Source organism: Pristis pectinata, chromosome 2 (genome assembly GCF_009764475.1).
Source record: "Pristis pectinata isolate sPriPec2 chromosome 2, sPriPec2.1.pri, whole genome shotgun sequence".
NCBI classification, from domain to species: Eukaryota; Metazoa; Chordata; class Chondrichthyes; order Rhinopristiformes; family Pristidae; genus Pristis; species Pristis pectinata.
Window position 1 is genome coordinate 124,196,771 of NC_067406.1, and position 23,511 is coordinate 124,220,281.

General features: G+C 40.1%; 1 protein-coding gene across 1 annotated transcript in view; it reads right to left on the reverse strand.

Moving 5' to 3' along the window:
• Positions 1-22,900, reverse strand: part of slc7a11 (solute carrier family 7 member 11) — a 133,575-nt gene extending 110,675 nt beyond the window's left edge. The window contains exons 1-2 of the mRNA XM_052045151.1: positions 22,293-22,900; positions 6,698-6,824 (exon numbers count right to left, since the gene is read on the reverse strand). Of these exons, the coding sequence (XP_051901111.1) occupies positions 6,698-6,824; positions 22,293-22,575 (410 nt within the window). The 5' untranslated portion in view covers positions 22,576-22,900. The remainder of the gene's footprint in view (positions 1-6,697; positions 6,825-22,292) is intronic.
• Between the last annotated feature and the right edge of the window lie 611 nt (positions 22,901-23,511).

Genomic DNA, 23,511 nt, shown 5'->3' on the forward strand with positions numbered 1-23,511 from the left:
AGAAGAACATATCAGAGAAGGTATATAGATTGGGAAGGAATATTCCTGGTATATAGAAGGAAGTCCACAACACTGACTTCAGATCAAATAAGAGAAAGAAAATCTCCTCCTATTCATCATCCATTCTTAGAAGACAAACCTGTACTCCTTCATGTTAAGTAACACATGGGAGAAGCACAGGGAGAAACAAGGGCACAGAATTTACTCTGGGTGGGGAACTCCATCACCAACGGTGGCTTGGTGGCACTACCATTGTAGAACGAGCTGCCAGACTGGGTTTATGGCAGCAAGTACCCAAATAAACATAAGGGATACAACCTGACCTTGAGCTCACCAATTTACCAGTTGGAAATACAACTACCCATGACAACATTGGTAACAGGTGACCACCCACTGTCCTTGTGGAGATGAAGACCCACTTTCCTGCCAGGTACCCTCCATTAAGTTGAACAGCACCACCCATTGCACAAACTGGAATGGATAAAGGATAGACGATAGCTCAAAATTATGCATGCATGAGGTGCTGTAGACCTTCATCAGCAATGGAAATGAACATCACTAACTGTATCATTCTGAGGGATATGAGCTGGGTCTTTTGTTGTTTGTGATTTATATAAATAATTTGGATGGGAATGTGCAAGCATGGTTAGTAAGTTTGCAGATGATACTACAATAGGTGGTATTGTAGACAGTGAAGATGATTATCAAGAATTACAGCTGGATCTTGATCAGCTGAGGAAGTGAGCCAAGGAATGGCAAATGGAGTTTAGTTCGGATAAGTGCGAGGTGTTACATTTTGGGAAGACAAACCAATGTAGGAGTTTCACTGTGAACAGTTGGGCCCTGGGGAGTGTTGTGGAAAACATGGACCTAGGAGTACAAGTATGTTGTTCCCTGAAAGTGGGGTCACAGGTGGACGGAGTGGTGAAGAAGGCTTTTGACACACTGGCCTTCATCAGTCAGGGCAATGAGTATAGAACTTGGGATGTTATGTTGCAGTTGTAGAAGACATTGGTGAGTCTGCATTTGGAATATTGTGTTCAGTTTTGGTCACCCTGCGCTAGAAAAGATGCCATTAAGTTGGAAAGAGTGCAGAAAAGATTTACGAGGACATTGCCAGGACTTGAGGGACTGAGTTATAGGGAGAGGTTGAACAGGCTAGGACTTTATTTAATGAAGCATAGGACAATGAGAGGTGACCTTACAGAGGTGTATAAAATCATGAAGGGCATAGATAGGATAAATGCACAGAGTCTCCCAGGAAAAGAGAACAAAAAATTAGAGGGCATAGGTTAAAGGTGAAAGGGGAAAGATTTAAAAGGGACCTGAGGGGCAACTTCTTCACACGGAAGGTGATGCATTTATGGCATGAGCTAAGAGAAAGTAGTTGAGGCAGGTAGGATAACAACATTTAAAAGAAATTTGTCTACGTAAATGGATAGGAAATGGTTAGAGGAATATGGACCAAACACAGGCAAATGGGACTAGCTTAGGTAAGCACCTTGGTTGGCAGGGATGAGTTGGGTTGAAGGGCCTGTTTCCATGCTGTAATACTCTATGACTCTTTTGTTACAATTAACTTTGGTTCAATGAGGAGTGCAAATAAAAATGACATGCAAAAATGCCATACAAAAATGAGGTGACAACCTGGTGAAACTGAAACCCAGGACAAACAAAACAACAGACAGAGCTAAGCTCTCCTACAACCAGTGGATCAGATCAAAGCTCTCCAGTCCTGCTACCTAGTTATGGGTGGCATTAGACACTCAGACAAATGTTACCTCTTCTAACATGTGAGTACTAAAGGCAAGGCTGAAGTATTTGTGGCTATGTTCAGTCAGAAGTATGATATGGATGATCAGCTCAGCTTCCTTCTGTAATCCCCACTGACTTCAGCCAACTCTACACTTCATGTGATATCAAGAAATGGCTGAAAGCACTGATATATCAATGGTTATTAGGCCAAATAATATCATAGTTGTAGTGCAAGCAAGCTGTTCCAGTCCAGCTGCAACTCTGGCAACTACCTGACATTGTGAAAAATTGCCCAAAATGTTCTGTCTGCCTAATTGTTCTCCTCTCAATCATCAGCAAAGTGATAGACAGTGTTGTTGAGAGTGTTATCAAGTGGAACTTATTCACCAATAGGCACCTGGATTGGGTTTCACCAAAACCACTCCGCTCCAGACCTCTTCACAACCTTCATCCAAACACAGACCAAAGACCTGGAGTTCAGAGGTGCGTTGAGAGTGACTGCCTTTGACATGAATGTAGTATTTGACAGTGTTTTGGAAAAAGAAGCAGTAGTAAAATTAAAATCAAAAGAGGAAAACACTCCAGTGGCTGCAGTGATGCCTTGCAGATCCAACAACACTCATGATTCTCAACATTATCCGGGACTGAGCAAACACTTGTCTGGCACCCCGTCCACTACCCTGAACATTCATTTCCTTCAACACCATAGCACTATGATAGAAGAGTGTGCCATCTACAAGATGCACTGCAGTTACTCACCTAGTCTACGCTGACTGCACCTCCTAAACTTATGACTTGTTTGCTGAGACGAGCAAGAACTGCATGTGTATGGGGACACAACCACATGCAGTTTCCTTCCAAATTAAATACCATTGTGGTTTGGAAATATACCTCTGCTCCTTCATAATTGTGGTGTCTAAATCTTAGAACTCCCTACCCAACCAGATTGTGAAAGGAACTTCATCAAAATGACTACAGTAGTTAAATAATGTGGCTGACCATCACCTTCTCAAAGGCAATTAGGGATGGGCAATACTGCATCCCAAAAAATGAATTTAATGAATCCTTGCATGAGGTGTGCACTGGAAAATCATGTGTGAACAGCTGGTGGGAGATGTCTTCACAGTGCCGTTTTAACATATGGTTTCATAGGTAAATCCATTTCTAGAGCTTGGTGTTCTGACGTAAAGAAAGCTAATGAATTGGCTATAGACCTGGGTGATGAATCAGGCTTTACGGACCAAAGGGCCTGTTCCTTTTCTGTTTTCTGTGCTTTTATGTTTTTAAAATAACTACTGCATATCAAAGAAACTAGTTAATATTTTAGTGTAGCATTTGAAAATCCTTTTCACTTTTTTGAAATCTGGTTATTCCTGTTAACAATATTTATTTTTGTTATCAACCCATTTTAGCTATATTAATATATTATAGCAATATTAATATATTAAAGTAAACCAGAGAACAACTCCTGAATATATTAAAGCTTAATTTTTAATGCAAATCAAAAAATATACTATCACATTCTGGAACATACCTCCATTGCTGTGGTTTGCTGTTTTTATTTGTCATTATCCAAATGCATTTGAAAGAAAACACTTTACTTTGTTTTGGAAAACTAATGTAATTCTAAGCTTAATCTGCAACTAGGTTATTAATTGTTGTTATTCAATGTCCTTACAGGTTGAACCAAAGTGATTAGATTTTGTACAGAAACTGGAAATATATAACAAATTCCCAGCAGGTAAATCTACAATAAGGGAGTGAAAAAGATGTTTGTTTCTGGTAATATTTGTTGAACATGGTTGTGATGTCATTGAGTGGTGAATGTGTTTGAAATCAGGATCTCAAATTCATTTACTATCTGCCCTACTTTTATGCCCTGTCATAATAATAATTTATGATTTAAATAGACCTGGTTATCTAATTTCCATAATTTATACTATGTCCAATAGGGTTCTACTGCCAGACATCATCCCCTTTCCTTCCCTTTTAGCACTCGACAGGAACTGTCCCTTCTGTCACTCCTTGCTCCCTTTTCTGTCTCCACCAAACTCTCCTCTTTCTCACAGCACTTTCCCAATGAAACCATGGGAGATGTAACACTTTGTTACCTCTTCCTTTCCCACAATCCAGGGAACCAAATAAACCTTCCAAGTGAAGCAGTAATTCACCTGCACTTTTTCCAATTTAGTGTCCTGCCTTCAATGCTCATGACGTGGTCTCCTCCACACTGGAGAAGATGAATACACACTGGGTGACTGCTTTGCAGAAGGTCGTTGTTCAATCTCCAAGGGTGACTGCCAGCTTCCAGTCTCATCTCACTTTAATTTCTGTCCTACCCTCACTCTGACCTCAGCCTTTGGCCTCCTACATTGCTCCAAAAATGCCCAGTGTAAGTTTGAGGAACAGCACCTCATCTTTCACCTGATACTGTTATAGCCATTGGCACTATTATTGATTTTTACAATTTAAGGTAACCCCTTTTATTTCTCTCCTCAGCTATGGTTGTACCTTTCTGTTTTAACTTGTTTCATTTTTCTTTTCTGTTCCAACTGTTGGTTTTCACCCTCTCATGGATACGATCACATACATTTCCTCTATTCTCTGCATCCTCCCCCCTCTTAAAACCTACTTGTTTTCTTGCTTTTCCAATATTAATAAAGGGTCCTTGACCCATGATGTCAACTCTGTTTTGGCTCTCACTGATGCTGCCTGACCTGTTCAGTACTTCTAGCACTTTGGTTTTATTTCAGGATTCCAGCATCTACAGTTCATTGATATGCATTTCCATTTCCCTTCTAGGACTGCCCACCTTGAAGAAGTTCTGCTCCTCTTACTGAAAGGATTTCCATCTGTCTCTTTAACCATGCTCACCCTTTATGGTTTCTATTTGCTGACAGGGACAGTTCTGTTGTGGTTTGTTTTCCACCTTGCACAAGCTGAACATCAGTTCTCAGATGCTTGCTCATGTCCCCACCAATGAATGTCAGGTTATTATTCCTAGACACTCACTGACCTCATTTCCTCAGGAGATCCTTGGTTCATAGCTTCCAGCCTCTTATTCCCCAAACACTGCACAGCCCAAACACTGCACAGCCTAAACACTGCACAGCCTATATCTGTTCTGTGGAAGAAGAACAGGCTGAACAATGGATCTGTCCAGACTGCCCAAATGATCGTAAGCAGGGCTGTCTGTTCAGATCCATTGTTCAGCCTGCTCTTCTTCCACAGCTTATCTCTTCTTATCTTGACTCTGTTCTTTATCCCCTTATCCAACCCCATCCCACTTTGATCTGTGACACTTCTGATGCCCTCCACCAATTTTACTGTTTCCAGTTTCCTCGTCCATTTTGACTCATCTTCACAATGGACATCTGATGTCTCTACACCACCAGCTCACATCGGAATAGTTTATGGGCCCTTCACTTTTTTCTTGAACTTCAGTAATACCATCTAACATTTACCCCATGACAGATGTTCAACTAATGGTAGTTTCTTGCTTTCTGTCTTCCTTTCTGAATAAAGTAACTACATTTGTACAGCACAGAAATGGGCCCTTCAGCCCACCATGTCCATGCCTACCTTTTTGTCCATTTACATTAATCCTATTTCCTGGATTAGGTCTATATCCTTCTAAGCCTTGCCTATTTAAGTACCTGTCTAAATCTCCCTTGAACATAGTGATTGTATCCGATTCCATCACTTCCTCTGGCAGCGAGTTCCAGATATCATTCACTCTTTTGCCATTTCTTTTTTTCTATTATTAATTTCTCACACTCACTTTCAACAGATCTAACACTCACTTTGTTAACTCTTCTTTTATTTATATACCTGTGGTAATTGTTCTTATCTGTATTTATATTTCTGGCAACTTTTCCCGATTAATCTTTTGATCATTCACTGCTGCTTTTTAAGTCTGTCCGATCCTCTGACCAGTCACCCTGCTCTTATCAGGCCTAGGGATCATCCCTATATCCTGTCCAGGACAATAAATAGCCCTGGAGAAAATCTAGAGCATGACCTAGCATCAATAGTGCAAGGAGAACTGTAAGGGTCATCAGTAAACCTCCTGGACCAATGGCTGTGTCCCAAGCTGCTTTGATTAGGATCTTCTTGTTACTGATGCTTGTAAACAATGAAATTGAGGAAGGACCTATAAACCTTTGGCCTTCCCTCACATTCCCACCCAATCTGGTGTGAAAGACTTTGGAGCATATCATAGCACTGTGTCCCTTCAGACCACCTGACATTAGACCTCAGTACCCTTGTTCACCTCCCTCAATGGCATCTTCTGCAGCATGTGACAAAGCCTCATCCACTTGCCTTAGAAATGTTGAGATATATTTTGAGATTTATATTGTAGTGATCTAGATTCTAACCTTAATGCCACAATCTTTGCACCTTGTCTCGGATGTGGGAAGGATAGGTCAATAATCCAGCAAATCAACCAGAGCATTTTGAAAGTCTTGTAGTTGAAAGGCGACTGAAGCTAGATAAGCTTTAAATGAGCAGTGTTATTGAACAAAGGCCTTGAAATTCAACTGTGCTTATATCAATCTGTTGGTAGCAAGAAACAGGAGAATCATGTGGAATATCACGGCCAAAGTGCATATTTGAAATTGTGTAAAGGTACCATATAATTTCTTACTGTCATAATCAGAAATGTACAAAAGTAGATTTATACATTATTATGTATTCAAGAAATCAAGAAGAAAGTAGAAAAAGCCATTCTTCATATTGTTGCTGCCATTTTTTCAAATGAAAGGTCAATCATTGAAGTGATCACGGACCTTTGAAATCTGTCTCCATGTCATGGGTTCAGATTTCCAATCAAATGTGGGTATTTTTCATCATAAGAAAACACAGGCAACAACAGAGCATGTTGATACACAGATGGGAATTCCCCTGCCTGTAGGCATTAAGACTTTGGAAATCTACTCACCGTATGATGATCAGTTCCACCCAGACTCTAACAAAAGCAGGCAGTGGACCAAACGCTTCCAGGATGTACGTGTAATGGGCACCCGATTTATTTATACTTGTTCCAAGTTCAGCATATGACAGTGCTCCTGACAACAGAAAAAGAGCAGATAAAAGAGGGATAAAAACTAAGTGACTTCCCAGCAAGTCGTCCTTATTACATTTATAAATGAATAAAAATTCATTTCTGGTATTTGGTACTTTGTTACGAAGACAAAATGATCTTAAAACTACTTAGTCTCTCCAATGAAAGTAACTTCCAACATTTCTGCCATGCTTGGAAGTGGGGTGGAGTACAGGTGAGTTAGGGTTTAGCTGGATGTTGGGACGGGGTCATAGCTTAACAGAGGAGCACTGCTACCTCACAGCTCCAGGACCTGGGTTCAATCCTGACTGTGGGTACTGTCTCTGTGGAGTTTGCACGTTCTCTCTCTGGGTTACCTCTGGGTGCTCAGGTTTCCTCCATCATACTAAAGACATGCTGGTACATTAATTGGCTACTGTAAATTACCTCTTAATGCAAGTATGTGGGAAAAGGATCAAAGGAAATTTGATAGGCATGTGAGAGAGAACATGTTGCAGGGAAATAAGAGATGAGGAATGGGGCTGATGGGGTTGTTCCGCTGACAGTGGCAAGAACCCAGTCGGTCTAGTGGTCTCCTTCTGTATAAGTAAGAATCAAGTCCGCTACACTTGACCAGCTTAACAAGAATTCATTTCTACTTTCTCTGAGAGGGTGCAAATTCACATAGCACTTAAAGATATACAGCATTATTTCTGAAAAAAACATTGCACTGGATTATCAGACATATTTCTGCCCTAAGAAAGCATTGTGATCCAGGCATTTTTCAAGGGGCTTTGATATCCTCCCATTATGTCAAATGTGAGTAGTACAAGCTCCTACAAAGCAATATAAGTGCCTACTTGCCACTATTCGAGACATAGAGTCATGGAGTAATACAGTATGGAAACAGGCCCTTTGGCCCAACTCATTCATGCCAACCAAGATGCCCAGTAAGTTTGTCCCATTTGCCCATGTTTGGCCCAAGATTCACAATTCACAATTCATTCGCAATTTTTCTAGAGTTCTCCCATTGGAACATCAGGGACTGCATCTTCAGACTTAAATTTTACACTAAAATATACGCATTACACATTTTTAAAAAATTTCTAAAAGCGGAAGGATTTAATTTTATTTTTAATATCATCTGACAGACATCAGGAGTCAGTTGCATACAGAAATGGACCTTGTACTATTGCAAGAACGCATCGTATTTTGCATTAAAACAGCACTGTTTTCATTCTCTGGAATTTTCAGAGGGCTTTTTTCTAATTAATTACCTGCAGCCCATGTGTGCACAGCAAATGCCCATGAACAATAATGAGATGAACAAAGTTCATCTGTTTTTGTTGAGGGTTGGGCATTGACTCAGGAAAGTCTCTTCATCCAAAAATGTGCCATGGCATCTATTGTGTCCATCTGATGACCTGTATTTAATATGCCATGCATCCTTTCAGCAGTCCATTGCCCAGTCAATATTGCATTACAGTGTCAGCCTAGATTATGAGCTCATGTTCTGAAATGGGACTTAAACTCATTATCTACAAATTCAGGGGCAAAAATGCTCCCATTAGCTAAGGTGATACATTTCACAATGTAATATTCCAGACCCTTTAACACATTCCAACATTTAACTTATCATGATCATTCCAAGCCACAATCCAGTGATTCTTGCTGGAAATATATAGGCTTGTGGATATTGGGGTAGGTATAGAAATAGACTTGACCATAATGTTGTATGGTAAAATAACTAACTGAAATTCATTGTTAAGACACACAGATGGAGGGATGAAAATTGGAAATAAAATTGCAGTCAAAACATTCATAAATTGATAGACTTTAATTAATGAATAATACTTGGTGTCTGAGAGAAAACACTTTTGCCAGCTGCATTATGAGTGTGCTGTGTTAGAGTATGTCAGTACTTACAACAGCCACTTCACATTTTGATAGAAGAAGCTATTGAAAAATAACCTCAATTTTTGTTCAATTCAAATGAATGTAATGAAAGTTGGTCAGGTTCTATAATGAGTGGCTGATCTGCTCTGCCAGGTATCCCCGACAGAAGCCAAAACTAAAAATGACATCCAGGTTTCTGACACACTAATGAATACTGGTGCAACACCATTGGAATGTATTACTAATTGTATACACAGATTCTGCAAATATTTATGATGGCTGATGAATTTTACTAGATTTCATTTCTCGACATTAATGGGTAATGAGCCACAAAACTAACAATCTGGTCGGTAATGTATTGTAAAATTCAAAATATATGGAGGGTGTTAATTTTTCAACACCAGCCATATAAAATGGGCTCATAATGAATCAGAAGCTTTACCGTGTGCACCTAGTTTTCTACAGTAATGGAAATGGTTTTTGTTGATTCACGATGTATTTTCAAAGTACTAAGGCTTTCAATTGCCCTCCTGAATTTTGCTGAGTGAGCCCTGCTGACAAACTTGTTGGAACGTGTCAATATCATGAACTTACCTTGTCTGCATCCAGAGGTAATCTTGCTGGCTGGAGCTGAGCAACAGGCACAACATAACAAGAGATCATGTGGGTGGACCAGAACAAGACCCGCCCATGGAACCCCAAAAGAAATCTTTGACTGACGGTGAAGCCCTGGCTCCAGCTTTGCCACCTATCAAAGTTATCAAGGTTTCTAGTGGACATTCAGAACCATTCAAAAAACTATAATAAGTAAGCAATTTTGAAAAATTGACAAAATGAACTGAAAAAATATAAATAATCTAAAAACATTTAAAAATATGTCCACTTAATTCAAAATGTTATTTTGAACTCAAATAGTTCAATAAGACAGGGGAAGTACTTCCATCTTTGCAACTACAAATTTTCTATTCAAATGAATAAAGTCATGTATCCAGATCCGGGTCCATGAGCAGTTTCCTCTACTTAAATAATAGAAAATTCCAGCAAACTTCTGTCCCAGTGTTGGACTCCATATGGCATGTAGCAGAAGACACAGCTAGCGAAGTGTGAGTGAGCTCAGCCTGTAAGTTCAGAATCTGCACATTCAGTTGGGAGTTGTGAAAATGCAGGAAGTTACACACTGGTTGTTCTGCAAAATCCAAGCCATCAAGATCATATGGAAAATCAAAGCAATTTAATAAGAATTTGTTTTGCCAGAAAAGTTTATTTTTTTTTATCATAAGGTACTGCTCAGTTGAAGGTGTTCAACCAAGGTGGTAGATGGCAGTATCCATTTCTTATGCATGTCGTATTTCATTGGATCATAGAAATTTATGATATTCTATAGGCAATGTGCTGTCGAAAAAGAGCAACCTAACCTAATCTCACCTTGTAGTGTTTCATTCACAACCACCAGGCCATGGCTCTTTAAATACTTATCCAAGTATTGCTTAAATGTGATGAGAGTTTCTGACTCCACCACTCCTCCAGGCAGTGAGTTCCAGGTCCCTACCACTCTCTGGGTGAAAAGAGTTTCCTCATCCCATTGTAATCCTTTTATAAATACATTAAATCCCTGACCCCTGATTTTTGATCCATTTGTACATTTTCCAACTTGTCTTCTCATAATATTATATGTCTTCCCTCATCGTTTTCCAAAAAACCCTAGCTTATCCAATCTTTCCTCACAACTACAGTTTTATAGCTTCCTCTGCACTCTCTCCTGTGCGATTACATTTTTCCTATAAATGAGGTGACCAGGACTATGCGCAGAACTCAAGATATGCCCCAACCAGTGTCAAACAGCTTTCCACCAAAATCTCCTGTGCCTCAGTTAAAGGACAGTATGCCTTATACTTTGTAGTCATGTCATTGATCTCTCCTGCTATCTTTAAGGATCATACAATCCAAGTGCCCCGTTCCTCCACAATGTTCAATAGCCTTTGTGTCTTCGCTTGCCATGTTATAACTCCCAAAAAACATTATCTTACAGTTCCACATTTCTCTCAATTAAATTCCATTTATCATTGTTTTGCTCAACTGGCCAGATCACCGATGTCTTTTGCAACTTTTCTCCCATTGTAAACCACTTGGCGCTCTTGCCTCCTACATGTAGACTGAGATAATTAACATACATAAGAAGTAGCAAGGAACAGAAGACTGAGCTGTGGAACCCTGCAGACAACAGCCTTCTGGTCTCAAAAACTCCCATCAACAATTACCCTTTGTTTCCTGCCATACTCAGTCAGATTTTACTTTCTTGTAATCTGGGATCTTGAGGAATCTTGTCAAAAGGTTACGGAAAAATAAGCATAAGTTAAACCTGGGAGTGAGTGGGAAGCAATCCATGAGGGAAAAATGATTGGCACAAAAAACAGAGCTAAAACACAACAATGACCAGCATCAAAACACTAAAAGTCTGATTGAAGATTAGACATTGCATAAAACTTACTCCCAACTTGGCTCAGTGGAGGCAATGAATAATGGAAACAAAAAGGCGGGGTGGGTTCACTTTTCTCTCCCCTCCAATTCTCCAAATTTACCAGCCAATTTATTGGAAAAAATGCAAATGTCATAAATACAAAACTAAACAGAACACATTATCTCCATTAGGAGACAGTTCTATGTTCAAAGTACAGGTCTATGTTAGAAATGCACATCCTTCTTCAGAAGCCTTACTACCACATTCTCAAGCACAATTAAGGATGGGCACTGACTTCTGACCATGTCAGTGATGCCAACAATCTATAACTGAATAACTAAGAGGAACTAGGATCATTCATTTTATTTTTCAAGTCTAATTCAGAGTGGCAAAGCAAAGCAATCAAGTAAAATGAGATAGATCACGACTTGGTGTGACGGCATGAAATGAGTGATAATGATAATTTGTTAGCTGTTTTATATCCTTCCAAGTGCTAATTTCCATTGATTTTGCCATGTTTGTTTTACCAAAGCATTTTCTCGATTTTGTTGTCATAAGAAAAAGTTTAGAGCTAATTGTGTTATTGAGCTTATTTAATGTATGTAGCTGATGTTCTCCTGGTGTGAGCAAAATAAAATTCATGGGGCATTTGACATTCGATCCAGCATAGGGAAACCTGTAGTGATGCAGCAGGGGTGACGACAAGTTGTCCCCAGGTTATGACAGGGTTCCATTCCTGTGCATTGTACGTAACCCAAACAGTTCACAAGTTGGAAATGCAGCTGCAAACTGAGTTCCCTCACAGCAGAATATGCCTGAAGCACCACAGCAGCTGGAGAATCCAGACTGCCCATCTCCCAAATGCATTTTCATATGTACGGGCTGTACATAAGTTGGGTGTTCGTAAGCTAGGGAGGACCTATAGTAGGGTTCACCAGTACTACAATCCCACTTCAAGAAATAGGGGAAGAAAAATAAATATTTTATGATCTGAGATGCCCTCTCTGAGATTGCAGCAAACATTCCACTTTATGTACTTGTTTTCAAATTAAGCAGTTTATTGAATTGGTAATTTAAGTTTGGAAAAACCTCCAAGCCACTAATTCTATGCCACTGTCATTTAATAACAAGTGCAACAAGATATCTGCTGACAGCAATGTGAATGTTAATATGTAAAAGGAGGCTCTGTTTCACCTCAGCTGAAACAATAGCACAAGAGCAGCTCTGAGCAATTTTCTGCCATTACTACTTAAGAAGGTTTTTTTTTGTACTTGGAACAGAAACAGGTGGAGCCCATGTGACACTTTGTAAAAGGTTGTGGATTTTTGAGTGTAAGTTTATGTACAATCACAAAGGACCCAATTCTTCTTCAAACCTTTTGTTCAAGTGAGCATCCATGTGGGAAACCTGTCTCATCAACCTCCCAGCCACTACCCCATCACCTTCTTTCCCACCACCCTCTCCTCACTGCACCTCCACCTCACTCTACTTGTGTTTGATCAAGTGGAGCAGGAAGGAAAATGTTCCTTCTGCTCTTAAACACAACAACATTTTTTCCCAATTTGTCCATTGTGAAACATCATGATTCCGTCTCTGCATGGACTGTTATGCCACGCTGTGAAGTAAAGCACTGAGATATATGCATATTGTAGTGGAACGTCTGAAGTGACTCATGCCTGAATTCTCTCAATTAAAATACAACTTACATGCAGGCCCATGCAAAACAAATTTGCATTAATTTCTTCTTCCACTCTCCTCCAGTAAGACTAAGGACACGTTCAAAAGTGGCCAGATTGAAATTCTCCTGCATACTCCTATGGCATGAATGATGGTTAAATGATCCAAATCTAATATTTTCATATTTAAGGAGGAAATATATGATATAGGTAGTTGTTTTCCTTTCTGAATGTTTATGCTGATTTCTGCTTACTTATAGCCACTTCAAGCCTTGCTAATGTGAATAAAATTGTCAGGATCCTTTGGCATATCTTGACATTGTGAAAATATTCACTGCTTTATGTTCAGAGAGAATACTGGGTTGCCAGAGGTGCTGTCATTTGTATGAGGCATTTTGTCAAGGTCAAATGGATAAAGAACAACAAGGAAGATCTTCTCATGTTCTAGCCAATACTGACACCTCAGCTACCATCACATTGCTGCTTGTAGGATCTTGTGATGCACACATTAATGATTGCATTTCCTTACTCTACAGTGCTACAGAAAATGTTTATTATCTCTAAAGCACCTCTGGGATCTCCTGCAATGTTCGAAGATGCAATGCATATGCAAATTAGTTTGTTTCTTGCTTGTTTGGTTTTTTTCCCCTGCTTTCCTTCAGTTTTACTTCAAAATGTCATCTAGGCTGACACTCCAGTGTAACACAGAGGGTGTGATGTGATTTGGAGGAGGTATCCTTCAGTAGAAATAATAATAAATTGCCCTCACAGATGGGCATAAAAGATCCCATGCCATGGTTCAAGGAACAGGAGAGAAGTTCTCCAATGTTTTTCAAATGTCCTGGCCAATATTTATCCCTCAACCAATGCACTGAAACATAAAACTTCAAAGGTGGATACTGTTCATTTTAAGAACTGCTCTCTATGTTGTTGGTGCATTGTTTAGTATGGACCATGCCACAGAGTCTGTCTACCTCTGTAGAGTATGCCACGGTAAGAATGTACACTTTTAATTAATAAAGTAACTTTATTTTTAGTTTGCATTGCTGATTATTTTCCAGTATCTTAGTGAGAGATACTGAGAGACAAAGCTGGTCAGTCTGCATCAATCACAAGAGAAACAAAGTAAATGTTTCAGGAGTCAGCATTAATTTTGTTTTTTGCATGGCAAATGGCTTGTACTACAGTGTACCCCCACACCACGGCAGTTTGGGTAAAGAAAATTCACCCTAACGGAATTCAAAATCAGCTACCAAAAGTGATATAAGGAATAAAAATTTACTCTAATGGAATTTATGTGAGAAAAAGTAACTAACTAAACACAACATGCGAAAAAAACAACAGATTTTGTCAATTTTTGTCGACGATTTGATAAAATCACAATGCAGACAGTTTTCCAGGAACACAACCCCTCCATAATGCAAGGGTGTACTGTACATAAGTTACTCATTGAATTGCACAACTTTTGTACACTTAACATGGTCCAATCCGATATAATTAATTTCCCAGTCCCATTTGAACCTGTAACCTCTCTCCATTTTCTGTTCATTAATCTCATTGGTGTTTGCAGGACCTTGCTGTGTAAAAATTGGCTGCTGTGTTTCTCTACATTACAATTAAAACATAATTCTTTGGCCGTGAAACATTTTGGGACATCCTAAGGTAGTATAGATTACAATGTTATTACAAGTTCTTTCTTTAACAACCTTGTCTGCTGGCATTTAAAGCGAACCACTTCCTGTGCAATTGCTCTACTTAATTGTGATCTATTAAAGTCATAGAGTTAAACAGCATGGGAAGAGGACATTCAGCCCTACATATCCATGCTGATCAAGGTGCCTTTCTGAGCTAGTCCCATTTGCCTGCATTAGGCCCATATCCCTCTAAGTCTTTCCCCTTCATGAACCTGTCCAAATTTCTTTTTAGCATCGTAGTTGTACCCATCTCTACCACTTCCTCTGGCAGCTTGTTCCAAGTAGCCACCATCCTCTGTGTGAAAAGCTTGCCCCTCAGTCCCCTTTAAATCTTTACCCTATCACCTTAATCCTATGCCCTCTAGTTTTAGACTCCCTTGCTTTGGGAAAAAGACTGTGGTCATCCACTTTATCTATGCCCCTTTTGATTTTATAAACCTCTGCAAGGTCACCCCTCATGCTCCTTCACTCCAGCCTATCCAGTCTCTCCTTTTAACTCAAGCCTGACAACATCATTGCAAACTCTTTCTGCACCCTCTTCAGCTTAATCACCTCTTTCCTATAGTATGGTGACCAGAAATGCACACACTATAGCAGGTGTTGTCTCACCAGTATCTGGTACAGCTGTAAGATGACGTCCCAACTCTTGTACTCAATTCCCCGTCCAATGAAGGCAAGTATGCCATATGTCTTCTTCACATCTACCTGTGTTCCCACTATCAGGGAACTATGTACTTGTACCCTTAGGCCTCTGTTCTTCCCAGGGCCCTGCTTACATGCAAACTTAGCTACCACAAGAAACAAGTTTTTTGCCATGACAGTGTGTTTGATCAGATCTAATCTCTTTTTTCCCTTTCCTATTTACAAGCAATCCACCCCTTTGCCACAGCATGCTGCCATCTGAGCCTCTAATGTAAAGGAACGTATAAGATGAGGCAAACATAGACTTGATAGAATTGGACTCCCTACAGTAAGACAATAAAGGGTAAATTGGAAGTTATAATGGAAGAACATTAAACAAGGCCCTACCTTGCAATAGCAGAGTTGCAGCTGGAGATACCTGAAGTTAAATCCATGACGTTGTTCACAAAATCAGCTCCAGTTTCAGAATAACCACTATACATTGTTTCAAAATGGTGATTCCAAGAGCATATCTTTTTAATAATTCAAAAAGATATTAATCATTTGGAAAAATAGACCAATTCCTTAGGTTGAAATGGCCACCCCACAGAATTTGCATCTTGCCAGATACAATATATAACCAAAGCATTTCTCTGAATTACCCACAAAAAATAACAGAAGATCTAAATCATTAACTGTTTTGTAAGCTGAACAAAGCTATAAAGTAGATTGCAATGAGGTCACTGAGACAACTAGTTTGCTGGAAACACATCTTAAGGGAATATGAGTTATTGTACTTAAGGATGAATTCTAATCCAATTCAACATCCATAAATACATTAATTTCACACTAACACCCTAATTTCCAGTAGTTTCAATGCTCCGAATTACTTCAGTGTGCATGTTATAAATAAAATAAAACTTTGGCCACACTTGGGAGTATTGCGTGCTACTCTGGTCACCTCATTACAGGAAGGATGTGGAGGCTTTGGAAAAGGTACAAAAGAGGTTTATCCAGGATGCTATCTGGATTAGAGGGCATGAACTACAAGTAGAGGTTGGATAAATTTGGATTATTTTCTCTGGAGCTTCAGATGTTAAGGGGAGACCTGATAGAAGTTTATAAAATTATGAGAGGTATTGATAGGGTAAACAGGTAGAATCTTTTTCCAAGGCTAGAAATATCAAATACTAGAGGACATACATTTAAGGTGAGAGGGAGAAAATTTAAAGGAGACGTGCGGGGAAAGTTTTTTTTAAACAGAGAGTGCTTGGTGCCTGGAACATGCTGCCAGGGGTAGTGGTGGTAGCAGATATGATTGTGGCATTTCAAAGGCTTTTAGAGAAACACATTAATATGCAGGGAATGGAGTGATATGGATCATGTACACGTAGAAGGGATTAGTTTAATTTGGCATCACGTTCAGCACAGACATTGTGGGCTGAAGGGCCTGTTCCTGTGCTGTACTGTTCTATGTCCTATAAAAAGGCAGTCACCACATACACATTAATAGTTTGCTCTTGCTTTCAAATATTACCAAGGGACAACTCACAAAGCTTCCTTATAAATTGAAGAATACATATATCTGCATTATATTAAATGACCTAAACCATGTTTTCTTTGACTACTTCCTCTGTCATATTTTGTCATCCAAATTGATAATCTCCTGATTCACGTTAAGTAACATGGCTGGAGATTCATTTGCATACACAAAACAAAACTCGCAATGACAGTTGCTGACACATACTTGAGATGCAGAAGCCAACAAATTACAACCTTTACAGTTTTGGAGTCTTATCATTGAAAGTACATATACTTCGGTGGCTCGTTTGGAAACCTCTCACTTCAGAGCCAGAAGATTATAGTTTCAAGCTCCACGTCAGAGTCTTGAGCTCAAAATCTAGGTTAATACTTCAACCCAGTACTGAGAAAGTGCAGAATGAGCACAGATGCTGTTTTCTGAATGAGGTGTTAAGCCGAAGTCCTGTGTGCTATCTCAGGTAGATATAAATGACGACATTGACATGGCTTTGAAAAGGATTAGGGGAGTTATTCTCAGTATTCAGGGCAATGTTTATCCCACCATTAAGAAAACTAAAACAGTTCATCTGGTAAAACTGCATGCAGTTCCAACATTTCCTGTGAATACTTCCTCTGTCACACCCTGTTATGAAAGTGAAACTGCTGACTCATGATGAATAACATCACATGAGATTTGTCGCTATATTAAAAAAGAACTCTTGGATGACAGCCAGTGATTCATACCTGTGAGCTGGGCAGCAACTACCTCCCAGCTTTACTTTTTCAATTTTGTTGCGCAGCTAAGACGCTCAGTTGGATTCTTGCCTTGAAATCCATCGCCGTTGAAAGACACACTTCATACTGTCGTGGTTCAATTTGTAACACTCTGACCTTGGAATCAGAATATTACAGGTTCACATTCCACTTTTGAGCCTTGAGCACAAATATCTAGGCTGAAACTTCAGTGCATTACTGAGAGGGTGGTGGACTGTTGGAAATACTGTGCTTGGGATAAAGTGTCCATATTGCTGTTCCTTGGAACTTGCTGTGCCTAAATTGGCTATCATATTTTCTAAGATGCAGAAGTACTTCATTGTTTGTGATTAGCTCTGATTGATTAGGATACATTGAGATTGTAAAGAAGCATAATATGCTGCTTCAGGAGCATTAAATGAGTGACACTACAAAATATTGGTGTCTTCCAAACATGAGGTAGAAGCCATGGTAATTATTTTCAGCAGACAAAACATAATTTACTCAGATGTAAATGTTTGTTTTGTTGCTCCTAATTCCTTTAAAGAGATGATGTTCAATTTTTTACATGTCTCCAACTACAAAAATGCAAGACTATTTTGCTCACAATCCCAGTGGACTGTTGATTATGCCTAATGGTAAATTAATAATTTACTGTCTTAACAGGAACTGCTACTGATACTATTCATTTAGATAGATATCACAATCAATTCAGACATGAACATTGAAAAGCCAAATGGTCCCCAATGCAAGTTCAGATCCAATGTATTGTAGAGCACAGACATTATTAATGCAGGCACTTCCTAATAACCATCCTTTTTCTCTCTTGTGTATTTAGATGTGCATCTGCCATTCACATCTAAATTCAACCTCTTCAGTAACATAATGAGGGTAAAACATTTGATTATTGTGAAAGAACAAGTATGGAGATTTTAACTGCAAACATTAATTGCATAAGTTCTAAAGTGCTGAATGCATTGGTTAACCCATAGAATTGAATATGGATCAGGTAAGAGAGAAACTGGGTAGTCTTGCAAATGATATTGGAAAATTGCTTTGGATTGGCTGGTATCACAATTAAAGACAAAAGCACCACAAAGTTAGTTGGTTCTGGAAATAACATTGGTACAGAATGTCCTTTGGCACTATCCTTGACTGGTAGCAAGTCCTCGAGTTATCACGGTGACCTTGTTCCCATCATACTTTCTTCCCCAGCAAATATTCATAGTGTGAAGAAAATTGGCACACTATTAAAATTAAAGCAAAAACCAGGATGCATTCTGTTACAGACAAAACTCGAATTCCAATTGAAAATTATTGTTGAGGCACATTTAAAACTCCTACACCTTTTGATTTAAGTTAGCTGGGTCGACACAACAATGAAAAAACCTAATTAAATATGATGTATAAAACAAATACGCAATGTGATTTGACACATTCAGGATCATTGGCATGAAACTGCAGAATATAATGGAAACAAACTGATTTAAACATGCACAAGACATTTGAAGATATTAAATTATTTATTTAAATGTCTTAAAATGTCTTATTTATATTGCACAATGAGAGATACAATTTTCGTTTAACTGCACACAGCTGCATTTCCCATTTTATCCAAATGTGCTGAGGTAACTGATTGATGGGAAAGGGAAAAAATGCATTTATGGAACATAGAACATAGAAAACTTAGAGCACAATTCAGGCCCTTCAGCCCACAAAACTGTGCCGAACATGTCCCTATCTCAGAAATTACTAGGCTTACCCATAGCCCTCTATTTTTCTTGGCTCCATGTACCTATCCAAAAGTCTCTGAAAAGACCCTATCGTATCAGTTTCCACCACCATTGCCGGCAGCCCATTCCACACACTCACCACTTTCTGAGTAAAAAACTTACCCCCGACATCTCCTCTATACCTACTCCTCAGAACCTTAAACCTATGTCCTCTTGTGGCCACCATTTCAGCCCTGGGGAAAAGCCTCTGACTATCTACCTGATCAATGCCTCTCATCATCTTATATACCTCTATCAGGTCCCCCCTCATCCTCCATTGCTCCAAGGAGAAAAGGCCGAGTTCCCTCAACCTGCTTTCATAAGGCATGCTCCACATTCTGGGCAGCATCCTTGTAAATCTCCTCTGCACCCTCTCTATGGTTTTCACATCCTTCCTGTAGTGAGGTGACCAGAACTGTGGGGTCTGACCAGGGTCCTATTTAGCTGCAACAATACCTCTCAGCTCCTAAATTCAATTCCACGATTGATGAAGGACAATACACCATATGCCATCTTAACCACAGAGTCAACCTGTGCAGCTGCTTTGAGTGTCCTATGGACTTGGACCCCAAGATCCCTCTGATCCTCCACACTGCCAAGAGTCCTACCATTAATACTATATTCTGCTATCATATTTGACCTACCAAAATGAACCACTTCACACTTATCTGGGTTGAACTGCATCTGCCACTTCTCAGCTCAACTTTGCATCTTATCTATGTCCCGCTGTAACCTCTGACAGCCCTCTATACTATCCACAGCACCTCCAACCTTTGTGTCATCTGCAAACTTACTAACCCATCCCTCCACTTCCTCATCCAGGTCGTTTATAAAAATCACAAAGAGTAAGGGTCCCAGAACAGATCCCTGAGGTACACCACTGGTCACTGACCTCCATGCAGGATACAACCCTTCAACAACTACTCTTTGCCTTCTGTGGGCCAGCCAGTTCTGGATCCACATTGCAATGTCCCCTTGGATCCCATGCCTCCTTACTTTCTCAATAAGCCTTGCATGGGGTACCTTATCAAATGCCTTGCTGAAATCCATATACACTACATCTACTACTCTCCCTTCATCGATGTGACTCACATCCTCAAAAAATTCAATCAAGCTCGTAAGGCAGGACCTGCCCTTGACAAAGCCATGCTGACTATTCTACAAAGCCATGTGACTACTTATGTAACATCTCTCAAAACCTCCAGACACCCTAGCACACAAGTTATTCCTTCATTGTTTAAGCTCTACCATCATCACAACTTGAACTAGTTATTAAAGAGTTACTAATGCCCAGGTCAAAATCAGAAACTTTGATCATTATTCAATCTGCTGGAAGAACTCAGTGGGTAGAGTAGCATCTGTGGGAGGAAAGGAATTGTCAACATTTCAGGATGGACCCCTACATCAGGACTGACTTTTTGTAGAAATTGAGAGGAGTCAAAAGAGAAGTTGTTCAGGGTAAGCACAAGTTCAGCCAGGTAGAGGGAAACTGGTTGGATCTTTGCTGAAAGAAGCAGAGGGCTTTAAGACCTTCCTAATGGGGGATGGGGAATTCCTTTCCTCCCACAGATGCTGTTCGACCCACTGAGTTCTTCCAGCAGGTGTTTGTTGCTCCAGATTCCAGCATCTGCAGTCTCTTATGTCTCCACCATGATCATTATTGTACGGCTGTTTATGGGATCTTGTTATGCCTAATTTGACTGCTGGGTTTCCTACGTTACAACTACCTCACTCAGTTAGATATAAAAGCAGTAAAAATGATGGGGCAATACTTTTTCTGAGTTTCCTTCAGTTCTTTCAGCATTTACAGTGGACAAACAGTCAAACCTACATTAAACTTTAAACAACATCCCTTCCCACAAATCAGTGCTTCCCTTTCTCAACAGGTCACAAGTATGCACATACTCCTGCTGACCAAAGCCTTCACAAAAGCAATCAAAAGGATTCAAAATAAAATTGGTCACCCTGGCCAGCAATCCTACCCAACCCAGTCAGTTCATCTTGATTTTGCTGCTGTTTGTATAAAGACCAATGGTAGCTATTATAACTACTTTTTGCATTGATGATTATACCATGCAATATCTTCATGATCAGCATTGTCTGGAAATATGTGTCAATGAATGTTTTTGATTGCAACTGATTATTATGTTTACAAAAACTTGCAAACTCAGTCAGACAATAAATCTTAGAGCTCACCCGTCACCTCAATTAGAATAACGACAGTCGACCAGTAGAGTCAAGCCAGGAAAAGTTTGCGAAGTTGATTCACAAAATTTGATTGTATGTCTGCTTCCTCCTAAATTGTCAAACAGTTCTTAGTGGCTTGGCTGGGGGAGACTAGGTAGAAAGTGAGGTGGGTGCATGGTGGTTTGGCAATGGATACAACTTTGGTCCCGAAATTACAGGACAAATTATGGGCACACATCCCTGTCTCCTGTGGCTCATTCAGCACCAGGTATGACAATAATGTGCTGCATGAGCGGAGCTATACCAGTCTCGGCAAGATTCACGCCTGAGGAGTATAGACCTAGGAGCAAGACCACGAGTCACCTTCGGTGATGGGGCAAAATTGGGTGCGTGATTGTAAGTGGAATTGGCGTTCTGAAACTCAGTGTGGAGGCTGGGCATTGAGGCACATGTCACTCACCGCTGAGCTCTCAAAACAGTGCCAGCATCTTCAAGCCCGGGTAAACTGTGTGATGGAAGTACTTATCGTGGCACAATGCATACAGATTAAGAATCTGAACACAATGCACTACTTTGATTGGCGCCCTTATCACTGGAATTCTATTCAGCCCTATTGTCGGATATGTTTATTTTTACGTAGAGACATTTAACTTTCTTCCTATTTTATAGTGTTGAGAGCCACAGGTTTACAACAAAAGATTCCTCGCGCCTAATGCTTTGCAGTTCGCTCTACCGCGGCACAATGTTCACAGTTAGTTCAAACACCGAAACTTTCGGGGGCTCTGGTGTTACAGAATCTTCCTATCGCATCTCAGCGTAGTGATGCTGATCGTGCCCTCTCGAGTCAACAAACGAGAGCAAGCGAGGAAGTTTAGGGTAAGCGCTGTAAAGTTCGGACAGAGGAGCAGGACTCACCGAACAGCGACAAGATACCGCACGCAGTCCACATTACTAGGGCCATGCCCACCGTCCCGGTGTGCTGCAATATCCCCTTCGGAGAGATGAAGATACCGGCGCCGATGATCGTCCCGATTATAATCGATATACCTCTCAACAGATTCACCTTCTTCTTTAAAACCACTTTTCCCTGAGCACTTTTACTTGGTTGTCGTGAGTCCGTGTTTGATGGCACATATCCACAGGTGTCCGGGTTAAAGTGCTCTCCGCTGCAGACGGTGGATATTGGAGTATTGGACATCTTTCAACAACCTTGACTCACCGAACGGGCTCTTCTGTGGTCTCTTGAACGCTGATCCCACTGCAACTCCTTTTACACTGGATATACTGGACGACAGTGAAGGCAGGTGTGCGTGGTTTAAATTGACTTTTTGCTAACGTTGTTCATTTTAATGTTGATTATCTGCGCGTCCTGTGTGTGTTCGTCTATGTGCATGCGTGTTTCAGTGCCTGTACATCTCAAAGTGTGTATATGTCTCAGCCGATGTGTACAGTTATCTGTGTGTGCCTCCTGAGAACTACACTTTGGCTTCCGCTTGCTCCCGGGCAAACAAACACTTGGTTGATGTCACCATTCAGGATATGTTGCATCAGCCAAAAGGCAAAGAGTTACAATGACTCCGAACTTTATTGTGCCCACGCTACTTGGGCTATCTGGACTGCCCCCATTACATGCTCCCGCCCACTTCGCACTCCTCCAAATCTCTACCCCTTTTTCTTTCTCACACAGGTATACTTAATCCCACGCCCCCTCTCTCTCTCTCACGCACACACGTTTGTAAGGTAATACAAGTAGAATTTCAAATATAGTTTAGTCATCAGAACCTACCCCGTGCTTATTCTAGTTCTTTGCAGATGTTGACGGTTATATATTTCTGGTATTCCTTTTTCTAAGAAAATGATACAAGTTTCCGGTTTATAAAGATTTTATTTCTTTTTATTTTTGAACTATGACCCTCGGGATTACTATCACACACAGGATAAACTGTCCGAAATCGTCTCACGGACGATTATGTAGGTATGATAACTCAGGTGCACAATAAAGTACAACTGGGTGCAGCACTTCTGCTGTGGAAGTGGATGAGAGAGTTGCAAAGCATAGAAGCAGGTTCTTTGGCCCACCGCGTCTATGCTGACCATCTCATGCCTGCCTTAATTCCATTTCCCTTTATGCCTT